Here is a 19,329-nt window from a genome sequence, read left to right on the forward strand (position 1 = left end):
TGTTCGCTTTCTAATTTGATAAAGCAAGCTCAAAATGATTTGAAATCTTACAAAGTTAGCCATGTCAGCATGATTCATAAAGTAATAAACTTATAAAGTAAGGGAGTTTTTGTAATAAAATTGTAACTGATGGGTCTGCCCAGTAAATCTCTCTTTTAAAAATATGGTCATAATTTAATATATAAATTGGTTCTAATTAAGTCTACAAGGGGAAAAAAAAAGAGCTAAAAAGGTGTCAGATTGGAATTCGGCCGTGATCTGACACCGGTTTATTCGCTTGGATCAATTGGGATCTCTGCTACTTTAAAACTGCAAAATATTACTTAAAACGAAGAAAGCAAGTAGAAACAAAAAAACTAAGAAACCAAATCCACAAGAGAACCTATCTTTCTCATCCTCTCCCCCATTCCTCCCTCCCTACTCTAGAGATATATAAAAACTTCTCTGTTTTTCTTCAGCTGGAGAGAAGTAAACGCCTCAATCTGTACAATTGAAAGGGAGGAGAGGAGCTTAATGAAGAGAGGGGAGAGAGTGGTTTAATTCTTTTATCTAGTTTTAAATTGCTTTTCTTACAATTCTTGTTTTGTTGATAATTTTGGGCTTAAAGCAGTGAGATCTGAACAGGGTTTTTCTTCTACTCTTGTGGGATTGACTGACAATCCAGCTCTACCCCCATTGTTGCGTAACAGAGAAGTAAATTTTCACAGAAAATCGATCGAAAGGACAAGAAAGATTCGTGTTCTTTTCGCTAAGTGGTGCCTTTTTAAGTCTCCTAGTCCCATTTTTGAATTTCGTGCTTCTGTGTTCTGCTCTGTTTTTTCTAAAGAGGAACAAATGGATCAACTTTCTTCGACAACTCTTCTTCCTGAAGCATTCCAAGGGACGACAGTCGACATTACAGAGAAACTTGGATTAAGTTGGTACCAAATCAAAGTACCATTAATCATTCCTCTTCTGAAACTATTAGTCGTTGTGTGCTTAGCCATGTCCGTTATGTTGCTCATCGAGAGGGTTTACATGGGCATAGTTATCGTTTTTGTGAAACTGTTTGGTCAAAAACCAGAGAAATGTTACAAATGGGAGCCCATTAGAGACGATTTGGAGATGGGCAATTCTGCTTATCCCATGGTTCTCGTGCAAATCCCAATGTACAACGAAAAAGAGGTTCTTTTACTCTGTTCCTCTTTGTTCTTAGTTGCTCTATTTTATTTTTATTTTTTTCCTAATAAAATTTGATAATTTTTGTGGTTCTTGTGCGTTTGATACAGGTTTATCAGCTCTCCATTGGAGCTGCATGTGGTCTTTCATGGCCATCTGATCGAATTATAATTCAAGTGCTCGATGATTCCACAGACCCAACCATCAAGGTCTTCACATTACATCGAAACCATCCTCAAACTTGCTTCTTCTTTTTTTTTATTATTAGTTTGGTGAGATTTTTTATCTGGATTTTTCTACCCACTTTACAGACGAACTCAACTAGCGAAATTGTTGGTTTTCTGATCTGGGTTTTCCTCTCTTTTTTTCTTTTCCATTAAAATACTTGGTATCTCTGAATTGGGTTTTTTTTTTTTTTTCCTATCTTTTTAAATTGGAGACGCAGGATTTGGTGGAGCTAGAATGCCAAAGATGGGCAAGGAAGGGCATTAATATCAAGTACGAGATCAGGGACAACAGAAATGGGTACAAAGCAGGAGCTCTTAAAGAAGGGATGAAACACAGCTACGTAAAACAATGCGATTATGTAGTCATTTTCGATGCTGATTTCCAACCGGAACCCGATTTCCTATGGCGTACCATCCCTTTCCTCGTACACAACCCTGACATTGGTCTCGTTCAAGCTCGTTGGAAGTTTGGTAAAATCTCTTAATTTCCGCCATTAATGGCTGACATTAAAAGCTTATTAAAATACAGTTTTATTATTGTTGGAGTCGAAACTCGAAAGAGGGGTGTCCGTGTTCTTTTATGTCTCTCTGTGCCTTTCGGTTTCGTTAATTCTGGTCGTTGTTGTTGTTTTCTCTCTAGTTGTGCCACCTGTAAAAAATCTATGGGCCCACAACTGGGACAAGTCGTCTCTGCTGGCACACATGTTTTCTTGGGTCCACACTAAATCTACTCCACTCAACAAAAATAAACCACGTGTCCATCAACTACAGACAGTAAAAGATTTTGGGGGCAGGTCTGTCATTTTCTGATAACACGGCTGCAGAACATCAAACGTGGTTTGACTCATAGCATCTCTGCCGTACGTTGTGTATCATTTATTTTCATTGTTTGCAATTATTTACGGGTGGAAGTTGGTTCCGATAAAGATAAACTCAATGTCTCTCCCCTTTTTTTTTATTTTTTATGAAGGTCTTGAAAATTAAGAAAAACGAAAGCAATGTCGAAAGGAGAAGAAAAAAAATAAAATACAATCACATATAAAAATACACAAATTTTATGTGATTCCCATAAGATTGAAGTACGTCTACAAATCATATTAATTCCACTATGAAAAGAAAATTCACAATTACATATCATATCCTTTCACTCAAAAATAAAATATATATCCTCGAACATAACTAATATTTTACATAATACAAGTGTTATTATTTAAATATTATTGAAATTTTTTTCTTTGAAGACTTCGTCCCAGAACCCCAATCTTTCTAGCAGTGGGGTTGTTATCCCCCTATCGAATTCAACTGGCATCTCCCCTATGTTAAATGATGAAAAATATTCTTTCTCGACTACTAACATCAAGTTTCACAAATAATAACACTGGCCACCACTCCTAACGATATTTGTTTGAAGTTAGAAAAATCTATACGTTTTAACTAGTATTTTCATGGGTGATTTTGTAGTGAACTCGGATGAGTGCTTAATGACAAGAATGCAAGAGATGTCACTGAATTACCATTTCACGGTGGAGCAAGAAGTTGGGTCATCCACCTACGCTTTCTTTGGTTTCAATGGTAAATCATTAGACTCACGAGAATTATTATCCTCAACAAAATATTAATTTAGAATCCCAAATTATTGCAGAATATCTGCTTCAATGTGGGTATTTTTGTAAATCGAGAATAATCTCAATTTATGAGACATAGTGCACTTGGTAAATCAATATTTCATGAAATCCTGAATTTGACTTTTATGGGTGAAAAAAATTTCTCACCCTGGAAGAAGCTTTTGTTTATCTGACTTCTTTTCTTAATTTTATTTTCTCTCAAACACAGGAACTGCTGGAGTATGGAGAATTGCGGCTCTTGAAGAGGCTGGAGGGTGGAAGGACCGGACAACAGTGGAGGACATGGATCTGGCCGTACGCGCCAGTCTCAAGGGCTGGAAATTCGTTTATGTTGGCGCTCTCAAGGTATTATAGCCCTTTATTTTAAATCCAATGGCTATATGACACGTGTACCCATATAATATGAAATCAGGTGAAAAATGAACTACCAAGTACTTTGAAAGCATACCGATATCAACAGCATCGATGGTCTTGTGGGCCCGCTAATTTGTTTAGGAAAATGGCCATAGATATTGTAAGAAATAAGGTCAGTAATTTTTTTTTACCTTCAATTACATTTCCTTTAATTTTATTTTAAAATAAAAATAAATAAATAAATAGGAATTAGTTGTTAATTTATCTTTTTAGTGTTGTTTTTACTGCAGAGAGTTTCACTGTGGAAGAAGTGTTATGTGATATACAGCTTCTTCTTTGTACGGAAGATTGTAGCTCATGTTGTCACCTTTGTTTTTTACTGTGTGGTAATTCCTACAACTGTTTTGGTGCCCGAAGTGGAGATTCCAAAGTGGGGTGCTGTTTATATCCCCTCTATTATTACCCTTCTCAATGCTGTTGGAACTCCAAGGTTTGTTATCCTAACTATTTCATCCTTCAATCCAAAAACCCGAATTCTTCCCATGGTTTGAGAAAATTCTGATAGCTTGCACAACTTTTGACAAATTTCCGATTCCACTACACTGTTCATTTTATTTCCCGAAACATGTTTTCCAAGCGAGATCGTCATTTTTATAATCAGTGAGATCGCATGTAATTTTAAAATCAAATGTTCTTGATATTTTTAACGGCGAGATTGCAGATATTTATGTATTTTATGAGAGATCGCTAATTATAAATGTGACAATCTTGCTGGAAAACATGTTTTGAGAATTAAAATGGACACTATGCCGAAATTGGAATTATGCCATATGCAATGCACGAAATGGTAATTTACCCACACACCTTTTTTACTTCCCACCACTGAAAAATATTTTTTGGGTTTATATATCAGATTTTAAATTTCTGTAAAATTCCAGAATCGAGAATTAAGTTAAAAGTTGAAGTTGTCCAAATCCACTTTTGACTTCTTCTTTTAACAAAATGTTCATACTTTGTAAGTTAATGATTAAAATACCATCGAAAACGTTTCTAGGGTTTTAAGATAGTAATCGAAACTCCAAAAAATTTTAGTATATAACTATAATGTCCATAGAAGCTGTTTTCCACAAAACCCCATAACTTCAAAAAAGGCTTCTTTGAGGACTCACTAAACGCATTATTGATGTCAAAATGGTGTTTCTCAAAGTGATTTAAAGAGAAGTGTTTGCACATAAGCACTTATATTGAAATCAAAACTAGACCAAATAAAGCCTATGTTTAAGTTGTTGAACTTTCTCTTAATTTTTCTATATTTGATAATCTTATATTGTAGGTCCCTCCACTTGTTGCTTTTCTGGATCCTATTCGAGAATGTCATGTCTTTGCATCGAACTAAGGCGACGTTCATCGGTCTGTTCGAAGCAGGGAGAGTAAATGAATGGATTGTTACTGAAAAATTAGGTGATGCTCTCAAGACCAAACCAGATACCAAAGCACCCAAGAAAACTCGAATGAGGATTGGAGAAAGGTACAATTTCTCAAACAAGAAGCAAAATTCTCTACAAATATAATAAAAAAAACTGCAACCCCTCCTTTGATATTGCAGTCGTCTGAATTTCATAGATAGAAGGACCCATTAATAGTACATATATATAGATCTGATTTAAACATCGACAGGTTCCACCTATTGGAGCTCGGGGTCGGAGCTTATCTCTTCTTTTGTGCTTGCTATGATGTTGCTTTTGGGAAGAACCATTACTTCATATACCTATACCTACAAGCAATTGCGTTCTTCATTGTGGGGTTTGGTTATGTTGGCACCTTTATCCCTTACTCGTACTAGGACCTAAGGCCTTGATCCTTTGGTATTCTTCCCATAATGTCTATGCCTTTCATCAGTGTTGTCGTATATTAGTGATATTTTAGCAACATTTTCTCCCATTTTTTACTACTTTGTTAGCTCGAAAGAAAACAAAAAGTTGGTCATTTTGTTTATGTTGAGGAGAAGCGCTTGTCTAATGGCTCTCAAAGAATTATCTGTGAATATTCAAGGAAAACTATACGAACTTAAAGAAAGATCAGAAAGGTTTGTTATGTGAATGTATAAGCAATATTTTGGTTTTGACAAGAAGTAGATTGTTTAAACATGTTTAGATTTAGGCCCCGTTTGATTCAGCTGCCTGAATCTGCTGTCAGCTTCTGCTGTCAGAATCTGCTGTCAGAATCTGCTGTCAGAAGCTGAAACACTGAAAAGCTTGTTTGTTACAGCTTCGTGAAAGTGCTGTGCTGTTGAGCAGAATCTGGTCATTATTGTTTGATACAGCTTCTAGAATCTGCTGTTTAGGGTAAAATGACCAGAATACCCTTAAGGTTGATGGAACACTCAAAATGCATAAAAAATTACCAGAATACCCTTATAAATATATAATTACACTAAATATATATAAATATAATAAAATTATATAAAAACTTTTAAAAATAATTTTATTAATTTTAAAATATTTATAATTCAAAAAAAAAATTATAGAAAATTTTATAATTCTACAGAAATTTCGGCAGCATCTCCTCTTAAAAATGGACATATGAAATTTTCCTATAAACAAAATACCTGCATAATACGCAATTCAACATTCACATTACATCATATATACATAACATATCCACATCACATCATATATACATAACACATCCACATAACTTCTAATTTACATTCCGACATCATTTAAACATAATAATCATAGTTAATATAATAAGTAAAATTGAAATAAATAAAAACATGAAAAATATACATCCAACAAATACATACAAAATATATTTTTCATTCTTCTTATTTGACTTTGTTACTTTATCTTGAGGAACATTATCATTGATAATGTCAACTTCATCTGCCCACACAAAAGACCCTGCATGTCTCTATAAAGTAAAATAACACATGAATTAATATCAGTCTCACCAAATATAAATATGCACCCAATATTAATATCAATATCATATTACCTGCCAAGATGGACACCTATAAAACATCCTCCCATAATTTTCTTTTGTTTTAGCTGTGATTAATGTCATCACTCGACCACATGAACAACATGGTGGATACGTATAATTTGCCATCAATGCTATTCATCATACACAAAGAACATAAATAAATAAGCATAGAATCTTCGAAATATAATTAAAAATATTATAATCTTTATTCCAACATCGAAGAACAGTATTTATAATTACAATACAAAGTAAAAAAAAATTAATATGAAAATGCATCAATGATTGCCAGTAAAAATGGCATCAGCTATTGAATCCCTATGCATTTTCATTGTTTGTTGACTCTGACAACCTACTGATGGGGGAACTGGATACTCTTGATCAATGATCCTGTCTTCTTCCTCTTCCATTGCCCCTTCTTCCTCGAATCGAATAAATTCTTCATCGGCAATTGCATGTTTTCTGATAAAATTGTGCAATGCCATGCAGGCCACGACAATGTTTCGTTGTTTGTCCAAATTATAGGAACGCATCATCTTCAAGATAGGCCATTTTGCCTTCAAAACCCCAAATGTTCGTTCGATTACATTCCGAAGTGATGAATGTAAATGATTGAACATTTCTTGTCGACCATTTGCCCGTGACCTCCGATAGTCTTGTAGATGGTATCGAACACCTCGGTAAGGTGCGAGATAACCTTCCATGAGCGGGTACCCAGCATCTACCAGATAGTATTTACCTATTATCAAAAAAAAATTTATATTGCCTAATCTTGAATATAAATATATATAATTGACAAACTTTTAAATACAGACCTGGTGGAGGATATGGAAAATTTAAATTGGGAGTATTCAATGTCTCAAGGAAGACCCGTGAATCATTAGCCGATCCTTCCCAACCAACCACCACATGAGTGAACAACATGTCAAACGAACATGTTGCCATTATATTTTGCGTGAGTCCCTTATGTCCTCGATATTGCATTTGGTCTGCTATTGGTACAAATGCACTAATATGTGTTCCGTCTATCGCTCCAATACAACCCTACATATTTTTTAATTATATTAATCTATAAACATTAATAAAATAAATATACTTAAAGTGTATGTATATGAGAAATTACCTTAAAATATGGCCAAAAACGAGGATTGTTACGGATGTGCGGAGAGACTTCATTGAGGTCGGGAGGTACAATCAAGGACATTGACAAGTTCACAATCGCCAAAAGAACTATGTTGAAATACTTGCTAACCGTTTCAAGTGAATGAACAAAACGATCTGCAATTACTCTTTGTCCTTGATTATGTCCTATTATCAATAGGAACATCGCTACTTGTTCCTGAATAGTAATATATCGTTGCATCTTTAGCAGACCCCGTTCCTCAAGAATAGAACATAGATTCACAAATACATGACTTTCCATTCTAAACAATGCGTGGCACATCGTATTATCATTCAGTGTTTTTCGCACAAAGTCAATCCCTTTGAATGGACAATTACAATGTTCCTCCCTATCTAAGACATTCGCACAATAAAATAAAGAACCTAGGATGGCTCCTCTCGTGCCTAAATTTAAAACACTTGACCCAACACTATTATTGGTATCATCATTTGAATCCATGGTATCAGCAGTATCAACAGTATTTGTGCTATCAACATCTGAATCCATTTGACCTGTTTATGGATCCATATTAGTTGTATATACACCCAACTTACAATACACAATAAAATGATATCCACCACATACAACAAAACTCATTATCCACAATATTAATCACAATAAACATCCAATAGTGCAAATAATATCCATCTATAGGAAAATATAATATATGTCTAACAAAAATTAACATATCCATCTAACATAGTATATTACATCATATTAATGCAAAAAGTAACCAATGTATATTGCACCCTATAGGTGCATCATCAAACCGACATAAATATAAAAGTAACCAAGTATATTGCACCCTATAGGTGCATCCCAAAACTAACATAACATAAAAATAACATGAAAAAATGTCTAACAATCTCTCCCAGCCAGATAATCAGTCATCTCGCTCTCTAACCACCTAAGACGAATATCTGTTGATCGTAACCCACAAAAAATCTCTCTGAATTGCTTGTTTTTCATAAACATCTTTAACGCAAAATGATAGAGATCACTGTTGGGGGTTATCTCTGTTAGCTGGTCTAAGAGGTCGATTGACTCTTGAATAGTGCCTTTCTTAACAGATGTCTGATTGATAGAAGCAGATGTCTGATTGTTAACTGCATCTACGAGCTTCACCAATGATTGGCCAATTAGCATAGCAGGAGTCACCTTCTGCCTACGACCCTGAGATTGTAGAGTATCGCCACTTCTGCGTCGAACAGGATCTGTGGGTGGGGGTACAGTAGCGGTAGCATCATCCCCTAACTCATCAGCATCATCAAGAGTAAAGTCTAGAGGTGTCTGAGACTCTGGGGGCAAGGTCTCCATGACATCTTCTAGATCATCCCCAAGATTATCTGGTTGGTTTACTGATGTAGATGGCATTGTACCAGATGCAGGCGACCACATCCGGCTACCAGTAGCATATGTACCTCCAAAGATTACATCTAATTGCTTCGCAAACATCAAAGGTTTCGATCGAAATATTGCATCTTTTGGATGATGCTTTAAAAAATAAAAATTCTAAATTATATATAAAAGAAATAAAAAAATTTAAATAATGAAATAAAGAAGTAAAAAAAATATATACCTCTAACCACCCATCCCACCAATCCTCACTTGCATCTAATATACCCGTCTCAACATTATAAGAGACGCCAGTATTTGTGCAAATCTTATTCCAACGTCCCCAAAGTCCTTTTTGTCTATCCCACTTGTTTTTCATTTGCCCTCTATCATAGTAAACGCCAGTTATCCTTTTAAACTCTTTCACCAATGTTTCATATCCGATCTTATCAAGTACTTTATGTGGTCTCCTCCCCTTTTTAACTAATTCATAGCATATCTCGACCCAAACTTCATGTTGTTTGGGTGTCCAATCTGCTTTCGCACTTTTTGAATTGTTATCTTCCATCTGTCAATGGTAATAACAACAGTAGTGCATGGAACAAAACATGTCATATTCTACTTCAATCTCATCATCAATCTTTTGTAAAATCTTTAGTTCACAAACAAAAAAAATAACGAAATAAGTAAAACAATAAAAATACTGTTTTCAGTCCCACGGTGATGGATTCCATATATATTTTGATTTTTGCACAATGTATAATCAAAGAGAGAAACCAGGAGGCAATGTCAGGCTATCCTATAGATAGCCGGAAGAACGCACAGTTCTCAGTCCCACGGTGAGGGATCCCTGTGTTCTCAATCTTTGACTGTACAGAGTACAGTAATTGATGTGTGTGTGTGCGTGTGTAAGATAAAGAAAAGCATTCATGATTCAAATATTCAAACTTTAAAACTCAACACAGTCATATGTAAATAATGCTACCCATTTAACATGGCCATGTTCTGAAAGTCATTTCCATAGAAGAACAAAAGAATGTTTTCAATATCAGGAAGACAACCTCCCCATTTAAATTTATTAAAGCTATGATGATGAGTCATCCAAGATATAGATTTAGGCATGATGATGTCTTCAAGCTATAAAGTGATAATACTGATGACATTTAAGATCATGTCTAATGTGAAGTGAATCTCGATGATTATTCGATGGTTTGATTTGAGGAGCCAGGTCAAGACCTTATGTGCATCAGATGTATGCCTTCATTTTCATTGTCCCAAACCAAACAAAACCATTCTAGTTCTCACCAAAACCAGTCATCCCTTCCCAATTTTCAAAGGTAAAGTTAGCCACCTTCAACCTACAATTTTTTTTTTAATCTTGATATTCACCTACTTTACCTCACAAATAATAATGATTTTTTAAGGCAATAGAATTTTAGGTAGAATATAACCTTTTTCAAGAAATTGAAGATGAAGTTGAGGAACTTAAGGACGATGGATTCTTGCACAAAGAATCAAGAGTTTTATCCAACAAATTGCAGTCATAGTTGAATAAAAGTTGATGACACACACACCCATATGTAAATAATGCTACCATTAATAATAAACACACACACACCCATATGTAAATAATGCTACCATTAATAATAAACACACACCCATATGTAAATAATGCTACCATTAATAATAAACACACCCATATGAAATTTCCATGTTTATACGTTTAGAAAAATCAAACCCAATTAAATAAAATTGATAAAAAAAAATTCTGAAACTTGCACAAAACTATAATCAATTAGACCCTAAAATTGATAAAAATAAAATTCTGAAATTTCCATGTTTAGATGGTTAGAAAAATCGAACCAAATTGATAAAAAAAAAAAAATTCTGAAATTTGCTTAAATAACAAAACTATAATCACGTAGACCCTAAAATTGATAAATTTTTTTTGAAATTTTCATGTTTATAGGGTTAGAAAAATCAAACCAAATTAAATAAAATTGATGAAAAAAAATTATGAAATTTGCACAAAACTATAATCAATTATACCCTAAAATTGATATAAAAAAAATTCTGATCCATGTTTAGATGGTTAGAAAAATCTAACCAAATTGAATAAAATTGATAAAAAAAAAATTATGAAATTTGTTTAAATAATAAAATTATAATCAACTAGACCCTAAAATTGGTAAAAAAATTTCAGAAATTTCAATGTTTATAGGGTTATAAAAATGGAACCAAAAATCTCGTTTGAAGCAACTGTTTGTCGAGGGAGAAGAGATGAAATTTGCACAAAATAATTATCACAACTATAATCAAAGTAGCCCCTAAAATTTAAAAAAAAAAATCAGAAACTTCCATGTTTATAGGGTTAGAAAAATCGAACCACAAGTTCGGTTTGATTCCGCTGTTTGTCGAGAGAGATGAGACGAGGTGGAACTCCGGCTAAACGTAGATCTGTGCGTGGCTCGACAGAGAGAGAGAGTGCTTCGCGGCGGACAGATCTGTGCAAGATTGAGGCCGAACAACCGTGCGCAGCTGTGTGAGAGACCGTGAGATAGAGAGAGAGAGAGAGGTGTGATAGAGAGAGAGACCGTGAGATAGAGAGAGAGGTGTGATAGAGAGAGAGAGAGAGAGAGAGGTGAGATCGAGAGAGAGGCGAGATCGAGAGAGATCTGTCGAAGGTTATGTCGAAGAGAATAGAGTAAAGGGGCAGGGGCAAAATCGTATTTTCACCTCAACCGTTTATTCGGTGTTTTATTCCCCCGCAAACGCGATTACAAAAGCGTCTCAACCGAGCTTCTCTAATTTGCGTTTCCAAACGCAATTATGAAACGCAGATTTTAAACGCCGTTTTTAACAAACGGTAATTACGAGTGAAACCGCAGCTTTTCACCGCAAACGCAATGAAAGCCGCGTTTTGAAGCGGTAACAAACAGTCGCTTATTGTTTGTAATTATGGATTTTGTAGGTTTTTTTTTTTTGTTTTTTTGTAATTGTGGATTTATTGGGGTTTCGAACACTTGACCTACACTTCCTGAGGAGCTTATCAAGGTTCGTTTTGCCACTAAGCCAACCTTGGATTTAACCTTTTATATGAGTAAGGATTTGGATTTTTTTTTTGTTTTTTTGGTGTGTGTGTGTGTGTGTGTGTGGAGGTCTCAAATGTAAAAGTAAGGAAATCTTGTAAAATCAAATCTACTCGCATGAAATTGACATTTATTATTATAGGGTGTTTGGTATATTTGGATTATTCCTTGCAACATGCTCAATTTGTCCAGTATTTTATAGGATGCATCTAATAATAATAATAGTGTAGGATATATAGGATGCGTGTGCAAATGCACAAATATAAAAGAGGCTTATTTGTAATTTAAAATAAAAGTCATGTTGAGATTTTAAAATTGACATCGATTCTCATTTTACTGGCATGGAGGTGTGCACAGAATCATAGATGTTTTCACTCGTATCTCGATGAGAAGCATATATAATTCGGTAAACACCTCCACACCAACAAACTGAGAATTAATGTCAATTTTAAAGTCACTCTAGTATTATTCTTTAAACTATTGATTAAAAGGTTTTTATAAATTAGATAGTAATAAAAGTTGTGTTTGTAAATTTTAAAATTAAGTAACGTGATACAAAAATTTTCCTAGGTTTTTGACTAAAAGGACCCTATTAATGTTAAATGTAAGTATAAAAGTGGGGGCATATTTTATCACTCAAACTTTGGTGTTGAACCGCTTATTCACGGTCTTCTCTCATTATAATAATAAAGAATCACATGTTGAATCATGATTGTTGAGGTAAATTCCGAAACATGGAAGACTACTTGAAGTTTCAACTCTTAATGTATATCATATGTCATATTATTAGACCTGAGGCACGGGCATACTCTTTGGGATTAAGGGGGTAAAATGAAAAAATAAATAAAATTGTGGGATATTATTAAAAAAATTAGATTAAAGGGTAAAAAATAATAAATAATAAATTAGATCAAAAGGAGTAAAAGTGGAAATATAATAAAATTAGAAAAGGTGAAGAGAATAGGTAATAAAATAGATCGAACAAAAATTATGGTTCAATGGGATGCTTATCTTAGTTGGATGGAAGTGTGTCCCCGCAAAAGATAAATGTTTGTTTGGCAGTTTAATTGCATTATTATATAGAGAGTAATGAGACCTTTTGGTGCCTCTTCGGATATGATTTGTGGGCAAATCCTATGTAAGATTGTAACCTTCTTTTGTTGGTTGGGGATCTACTAAATACCCCCTATTACCTTTTAAAAAAAAAACACACAGAGAAAGGCAAGGATTATAACCTTTTTCAAGAAAAGAAGAGAATGGCGGGAAGAGATGTGTATGGCAATGGTTGAAGTAAACGATATTTTCTTTACGAGAGATTTTATTACCACACCAACCTTTACTAATGCCACCCCAATTTATAAGAGAGATTTTATTATCACACAGTTGGGGTGGTGTTAGCAACCGTTGGTGTGGTAATAGCAACTCTCTTTCTATAATTATCCATTGGATTTGATATTTTTTGTTGTTAACAAAATAAGGGTGTTAAGATGCTAAATGAATAGAATACAACCACGTGTCTTCACCTTGAGGGGTTGGTTCAATGGCAATTTCGGACCAATAAGCGGTTAATGCTCGTAGATCGTGAGTTCTATACCTAGTATGAGCATTAATAGGGGTGCAACTTGGTTCGGTTCAGTTTGGTTTGAGATCAAATTGGAATCAAACCAACATAGGTCGGTTCCACTAAATAAGAACCAGAACCGAACCAAATTCTATTGGAGCCAAACCAATCGATTCTACAGGTTGTCAATATTCTATAAATTGTAAGTAATATATTTTAATGTAAAACTAAACATATAATAAACATAAATTTCATACAATAAATCACTAATCTATTCATAAAAAGCCATGAGGTTATCCATAAAAGATGACTAAAATATGTCCTAACTCCTAAAATAATTCATAAAAATTATTATATACATATATATTTATTTATTGCCTAGGGGATTGGTTCTTGGTTTGATTCGGTTCTATACAAGCTTGATCCGAGAATTGAACTAAATTGATCGGTTCTCCATTTGTTGTAACCAAAACCGAACCGTAACTTGTTCCAAACGAATCAAACCACCTTAAAGCTATCGATTTGGTTCAGTTCTTGGTTTGAACTGGACCAAGTTATACCCTTAAGCATTAATTCCTCAGGAGCCACCTGCGAGGGCATTACGTGGTGCGTGTGATGTGCGGGCATTGCACATGCCTCGGAACTTGTCCTTGGACAAGATCATGGTATATGGACTGGGCAAAGCCCATATACGGGTTTGGTTCCCTATCTATAGGGATATTCGACCATCTAAAAGAAAAAACGCGTGTCCTCACAAAAATATAAAATTACTTAGGAAAATTTAACTCAAAAGATGTTATATTCCTAGGTATTCCCCAAGAAAATGAATATTACAAATCCAAACCATCCATCTGTTTTCTTGTTTGGTTTGGTTTGGTTTGATTTGCTTGGATGAGAATTCGGTTCGATTCTAATTCTTATTTAATGAAACCGACTTATGTTAGTACGGTTCCCATTTGGGCCCAAATTGATCCAAGTTGCACCCTTAGTTACAGGGTTTTTTTTTTTAAAAAAAAAAAATTTAATATCAACTAAGCTAATTTTGGATATAACATAATATATATATTTGCAATTTAAAAAAAATCAAATAACATGGCTCTGGGATTGAAATTTTGTTTGTTTTTAAGGAAAATTATTTAGGGTATGTTTGATTGCATGGAAAGTGACTTTCCATGAAAAAATAGTTGTGGAAAATGGGTAAGGTTGGAAAATCAAATTTTATTGTTTGATTTTATTTGGATAAAATCATGAAAAAAATATGAGGAAAAAGAAAAATAGGAGAAAGAAGGAGAGAGGAAGAAGAAGATGAGGAGGAAGAGTGAGGGGGGATGATGTGGCGGCGGTGGCAGTGGCGACGACGACGATAGCAGTGGAGGTAAGTGAGGAAGAAGAAGGGAGAATGTGGTGGTGATGGTGACGGCGACGGAGGTAAGTGAGGAAGAAGATGATGAGGAAGATGTGGGGAAAACGTGGTGGTGATGGTGGCAGAAAAGGTGAGAGAGAAAGAGAAGGTGGTCGGAAATGATGATAACGGAGACAGAGACGATGACGGCGACGGTGACGACAAAGTTAATGTAATAGTGGTGGTGGTGGTAGGGAAGAAGAAGATATGAATGGGGAAGAATTGGGGATGGAAAATATGGGTGGAAAAGTGAAATCCATGTTTTGGTGGACTTTTTGATTGGGGCGGAAAATGAATTTCCATTTCCATGTGCAATCAAATACTTGAAAATATCATTTTTCATGGAAATTGATTTTCCATCATATTTTCCATGTGCAATCAAACATACTCTTAAAGGACTGGCAGATGGATTTTTTTTTCATAGTCCCTAAATTTTGGGCATTCTCTTAATAGTCCATTTAGTGAACTTTTCTTTTCTTAACAATCCTTGGACCTCGGAAATGATTTAAGAAGGAAGAAGAAGTCATTTTCTAGGTCTTTTTCAAATATTTCTAAGATATATGTAAAAAACTATAATTTTTTCATTTTTTCCTAGTTTTTGAATGAAAATCAGTCAAGATTGATTCTTTTAGGTTGTATTCATCTAAACAAATCGTTATCTCAAGTTCTTAGCCTATGTTACCATGTATTAGTTAAAAAAAACTTGAAAATTTAAAATGGGTGGATTTTACTAGTGTCACCACTGTTTATTTAAAAAGTGGTGAACTCGATAGTAAATAAAAAGCATCGAATTCAATAATAAATAAAAAATGGTAAACTCGACAGTAAATAGTGGTGAGTTCAATAGTAAAAATTGTAACACTAAATAAAAAAGGCATCAAGTTCGACAATAAATGAAAAAACGACCAGTTAATGATACCATTAAGAAATAAAAAAGCTTGCTAAATGTCTTATCAAACTATCACACAAAACTTAGGCACTATTTAGAAATAAATCCCTCTGCCAAATCCTTTAAGTAATCTCTCCTTATTTTTAAAATAACATTTTATTATAGTAAGGTTACATGTAAATGTGGGGTATTTTTCAATTTAGAGATCTTCTATTGCCACACCAACTTTTATGCACATCACCCCAAGATGTATGCTAATTCTTTGGGGTGAATTTTCATTTGGTGAGTTGAATATGACAAATTCCCAAGTTTGATCAATTGTTCAGTTTAGTTCTCAAAACATGCATCATCATTTTTATAACCTACGAACTCGTGAGTTCGTCACTTTTTAATATCTACGAATTCGTAGATATACCATAGAATTCGTTGATTATAAAAGTGAACAGTATGCCAAAATGCATGTTTTGGGAATTAAAATGAATAGGGTGCCGAAACTAAAATTTTGGACATAAGTTACCCACATTTTGGGGAAAATCCCAATTCTTTGGTTATTTACATATGAATGGGGTGTGGTTAGCAAAAGTTGTTGTGGCAATAGGACCTCTCTTAATGTATCTGTAGTCAACCCAATAATTTGGATGACTTTAACCTTTCCAAAGGAGGTTTATGTTAAAATAATAATTATTTTACGTTACAAACCGACTTCAATATTTTCTATCAAAAATCAAAATTTTAGTTAAGAGCGGACAGATTGTGATTTTTAAAATCAAAATCCAAAAATTACAACATCCTATTCCTACCTAATAACTAGGGGTGCAACTTGGTCTGGTTCAAATCAAGAATCGAATTGACTGATAGCTTTGGGGTGGTTTTGTTCGGTTTAGAACAAGTTGTGATTCAGTTCCGAGTTATGAAAATGGAGAACTGATCAATTTGATTCAGTTCTCGAATCAAACTTGTATATAACTGAACCAAATCGAGAATTGAACCCTTATGTAATAAATAAATATATTGTGTATTATTAATTATTATGAATTATTTTAGCAGTTTAGACATATATTAGTAATCTTTTATGGATAAACTAATGATTTTTTATGGATAAATTAGTGATTTATTGAATGAAATTTATATTTCTTTTTTCATTAAAAAAAATATTACTTACAATTGGCAACCCGTAGAACCAATGAAATTTGGTTCGATTCTAATTCTTATTTAGTGGAATCGACTTATGTCAATTCGGTTCAAATTTGACCTCAAATCGAATCAAGTTGAACTCCTACTCATAATCTCAACCCAAATCGAAAATCTTACAATTATGCAACAAGTTTCTGAAATTGCAAAAATAATTGTGAAGTCATCTCAATAAGATACTACAATGTGATAGACGAATAACAATGAATATTTTGCTAAGAGAGTTAGGAAGTAGTCATGAAATTGGATTAATCAATGCATGAGTCCAAATTTTTGTAATACATGAGTGTGTACATACGGGGCTACTAGGATTGGCAATGATCCGAAATATACCTGATGTCAAAATCGATTTATCTTATTTGAAAAAAATATGAAAAATCGAATTTTTTGACCAGAATATTAGATCCAAAATGATTTCGGATTGGATTTGGATCTACCTCAATCCGCTCTGAAAAAATCCAATCCTTAATTTCATATAAATACATATAGATAAAATATTTTAATCTTTTTGGTTCCCCTCTATATTTATAGTTGAAAAGTAGATTTTTTTTTAAATTATATATATTATTTTATTTATTTATTTATTTATTATTATTTTTTTGAACATTGATCATTTGAAACTAAGATAAGTGTTTAGATTGATTTCAGATTAAGAATGAAATAAAATGGATCGGATTCAGTTCACATATTCATTAATTCGTTCAGATCGGGTACATGTTTAAAAAATTTTGAATCGGTATAAAAGTGGTATTGATCTAATACCGAACTGATCCGTTATCAGACCTAAGGGTTACTAGTGATTATAAAAAAAATCTAATCAAGCATAAACCAGAATTTTGTGTGACACACATGCTATGTAGTACCTACTAACTCAAAATAAATGGAAAAGTCTTTTCCAATATAGCACACACCCCTCTTTTTGGATGACGGGGTATCCCGACTAACAAGGTGAGACGATCTGTCATATCCCCCTCAAGAAAAATAAAATAATAGCTCACTTCAAAACAACTTTGAGGTTCAGTGTTCAAGTCCAGCTTACCCATAAAATAAAATAAAAAAAGATAACAAGATAACGTCCAAGACCGTTAAGGAGATTGAAGCCCAACACCATTGGTTCTTTTGTATATATATAAACTAGAGGATGCTTGTGCCTTACATCCTTTTTGGGATTAAAGGATGTAAAAATGAAAAATAAACAAAATTTTAGTTGAAAGTATTATTTAAAAAAAAAATCTAAGATAAAAGATAAACGATAAACGATGAAGAATAATAAAGTAGGTTAAAGAGGAAATATAGTAATAGTAAAGTTTAAAGGGTAAAGAGAAAAGATAATAAAATGGACCCTACAAAACTATTATTGGATGGAATGTTTATCCATTTATCCTCCCAAATAAATCCCACAATTGTATTTTGAATAATGTTGAAGTGACCTCAGGTTAGAACCTCATATCTCACTTCTTGACGTGAAAGTGTATCCCAATTTTAGGTCACTCCAACATGATCGTAGAGGTTAATTTTTCATCATTAAACCTTCAAAATAATTGGAAAAATATGGACAACAAAATAACGCAAGATTTTTTACGTGGTTCAACAAACATGCATACATTCACGGGTTCGAGGAATCGTTTTAGTATAAATTAACCTCCGTTACATGACCTCCCCTCCTTGGTCTCTCCCTTTATCCTCATTTTTTTTATTTTCCTTACAATAGACTCAAGACCTTTAAATATATAAAAAAGTCATAGAGAGAAATCTTAACCGTAGTTAAATTATAATAGTCATTTTTACCCTTATACAAATAAATTAATTATTTATTAGAAAATAATCTTTTTAAATTGAGATTCTTTCCTAATTACACATAATTCTACTTAAATATTGTCAAGTACCTACCTTGAAATGCGTGTTGATAGTGTGAATAAACTGTCAAGATGAAAGATGATTTTATCTCTCCACGACTCTTGTATTTTATTATGGAGACTAACATCCTCTTTGGCAGTTAAGGAGGGTAAAAAATGAAAAAAAAAAAAAAAAATTGAGGGATATTATTAAAAGATCTTTGGAGTTGGAAAGAATGATGGGGGTGGGGGGAAGATGAGACTAATAATAATAAAGTTGAAAGGGTTAGAGAAAAGTATATAAATTAAGTCCATACTGGATCTGGACACAGTTAATCCAAGAACGATCCAATGGGTTGTCAACCACAATCCGAATCCTAAAGTATTGGATCAGAACGCTTTTGATTTCAGAATTGATATCATCTCGTCCGAGTCATATGAAAGTCAACGAGTTAAATCCTAATCAACTCACTAACCGAGTTATAAAAACACAAACCATTGTTTTTTACAAGGAATGGT

General features: G+C 33.6%; 2 protein-coding genes across 3 annotated transcripts; one reads left to right on the forward strand and one right to left on the reverse strand.

Moving 5' to 3' along the window:
- Positions 1-969: 969 nt before the first annotated feature.
- Positions 970-5,241, forward strand: LOC147385960 (glucomannan 4-beta-mannosyltransferase 9-like). Its single transcript, XM_086423665.1, has 9 exons — positions 970-1,164; positions 1,269-1,367; positions 1,604-1,856; positions 2,847-2,957; positions 3,219-3,355; positions 3,423-3,536; positions 3,655-3,854; positions 4,698-4,892; positions 5,042-5,241. The coding sequence occupies exons 1-9, from the start codon at positions 985-987 to the stop codon at positions 5,205-5,207; spliced, it is 1,455 nt and encodes a 484-aa protein (XP_086279791.1). The 5' UTR covers positions 970-984; the 3' UTR covers positions 5,208-5,241.
- Positions 5,242-8,197: 2,956 nt separating this feature from the next.
- On the reverse strand, positions 8,198-11,781 carry LOC147385961 (L10-interacting MYB domain-containing protein-like). 2 transcript variants are annotated; one of them, XM_086423970.1, is made up of 3 exons: positions 11,230-11,781; positions 9,088-9,411; positions 8,198-9,002 (listed from the first exon to the last, which is right to left on the reverse strand). In XM_086423970.1, exons 2-3 carry the CDS (start codon positions 9,409-9,411, stop codon positions 8,367-8,369), a joined length of 960 nt encoding a protein of 319 aa, XP_086280096.1. In that variant the 5' UTR covers positions 11,230-11,781; the 3' UTR covers positions 8,198-8,366. The 2 variants fall into 2 exon arrangements, with proteins under 2 accessions (XP_086280096.1, XP_086280095.1); XM_086423969.1 differs by lacking the exon at positions 11,230-11,781 and having other exon boundaries at positions 9,088-9,529.
- Positions 11,782-19,329: the final 7,548 nt, after the last annotated feature.

This window comes from Akebia trifoliata, chromosome 14, assembly GCF_017979445.1.
Source record: "Akebia trifoliata isolate Shusen 1 chromosome 14, ASM1797944v1, whole genome shotgun sequence".
Classification (NCBI taxonomy): Eukaryota; Viridiplantae; Streptophyta; class Magnoliopsida; order Ranunculales; family Lardizabalaceae; genus Akebia; species Akebia trifoliata.

What these genes read in the sequence shown, in the direction of transcription:
- LOC147385960 (XM_086423665.1), top strand. Translation starts at nt 985, where the DNA reads ATGTCCGTTATGTTGCTCATCGAGAGGGTTTACATGGGCATAGTTATC. An exon ending in AATGCTGTTGGAACTCCAAG is followed by an intron (nt 3,855 to 4,697) that starts GTTTGTTATCCT and finishes CTTATATTGTAG; the next exon opens with GTCCCTCCACTTGTTGCTTT. An exon ending in CGAATGAGGATTGGAGAAAG is followed by an intron (nt 4,893 to 5,041) that starts GTACAATTTCTC and finishes AAACATCGACAG; the next exon opens with GTTCCACCTATTGGAGCTCG.
- LOC147385961 (XM_086423970.1), bottom strand. Translation starts at nt 9,411, where the DNA reads ATGGAAGATAACAATTCAAAAAGTGCGAAAGCAGATTGGACACCCAAA. An exon ending in GGTGGGATGGGTGGTTAGAG is followed by an intron (nt 9,003 to 9,087) that starts GTATATATTTTT and finishes TATTTTTTAAAG; the next exon opens with CATCATCCAAAAGATGCAAT.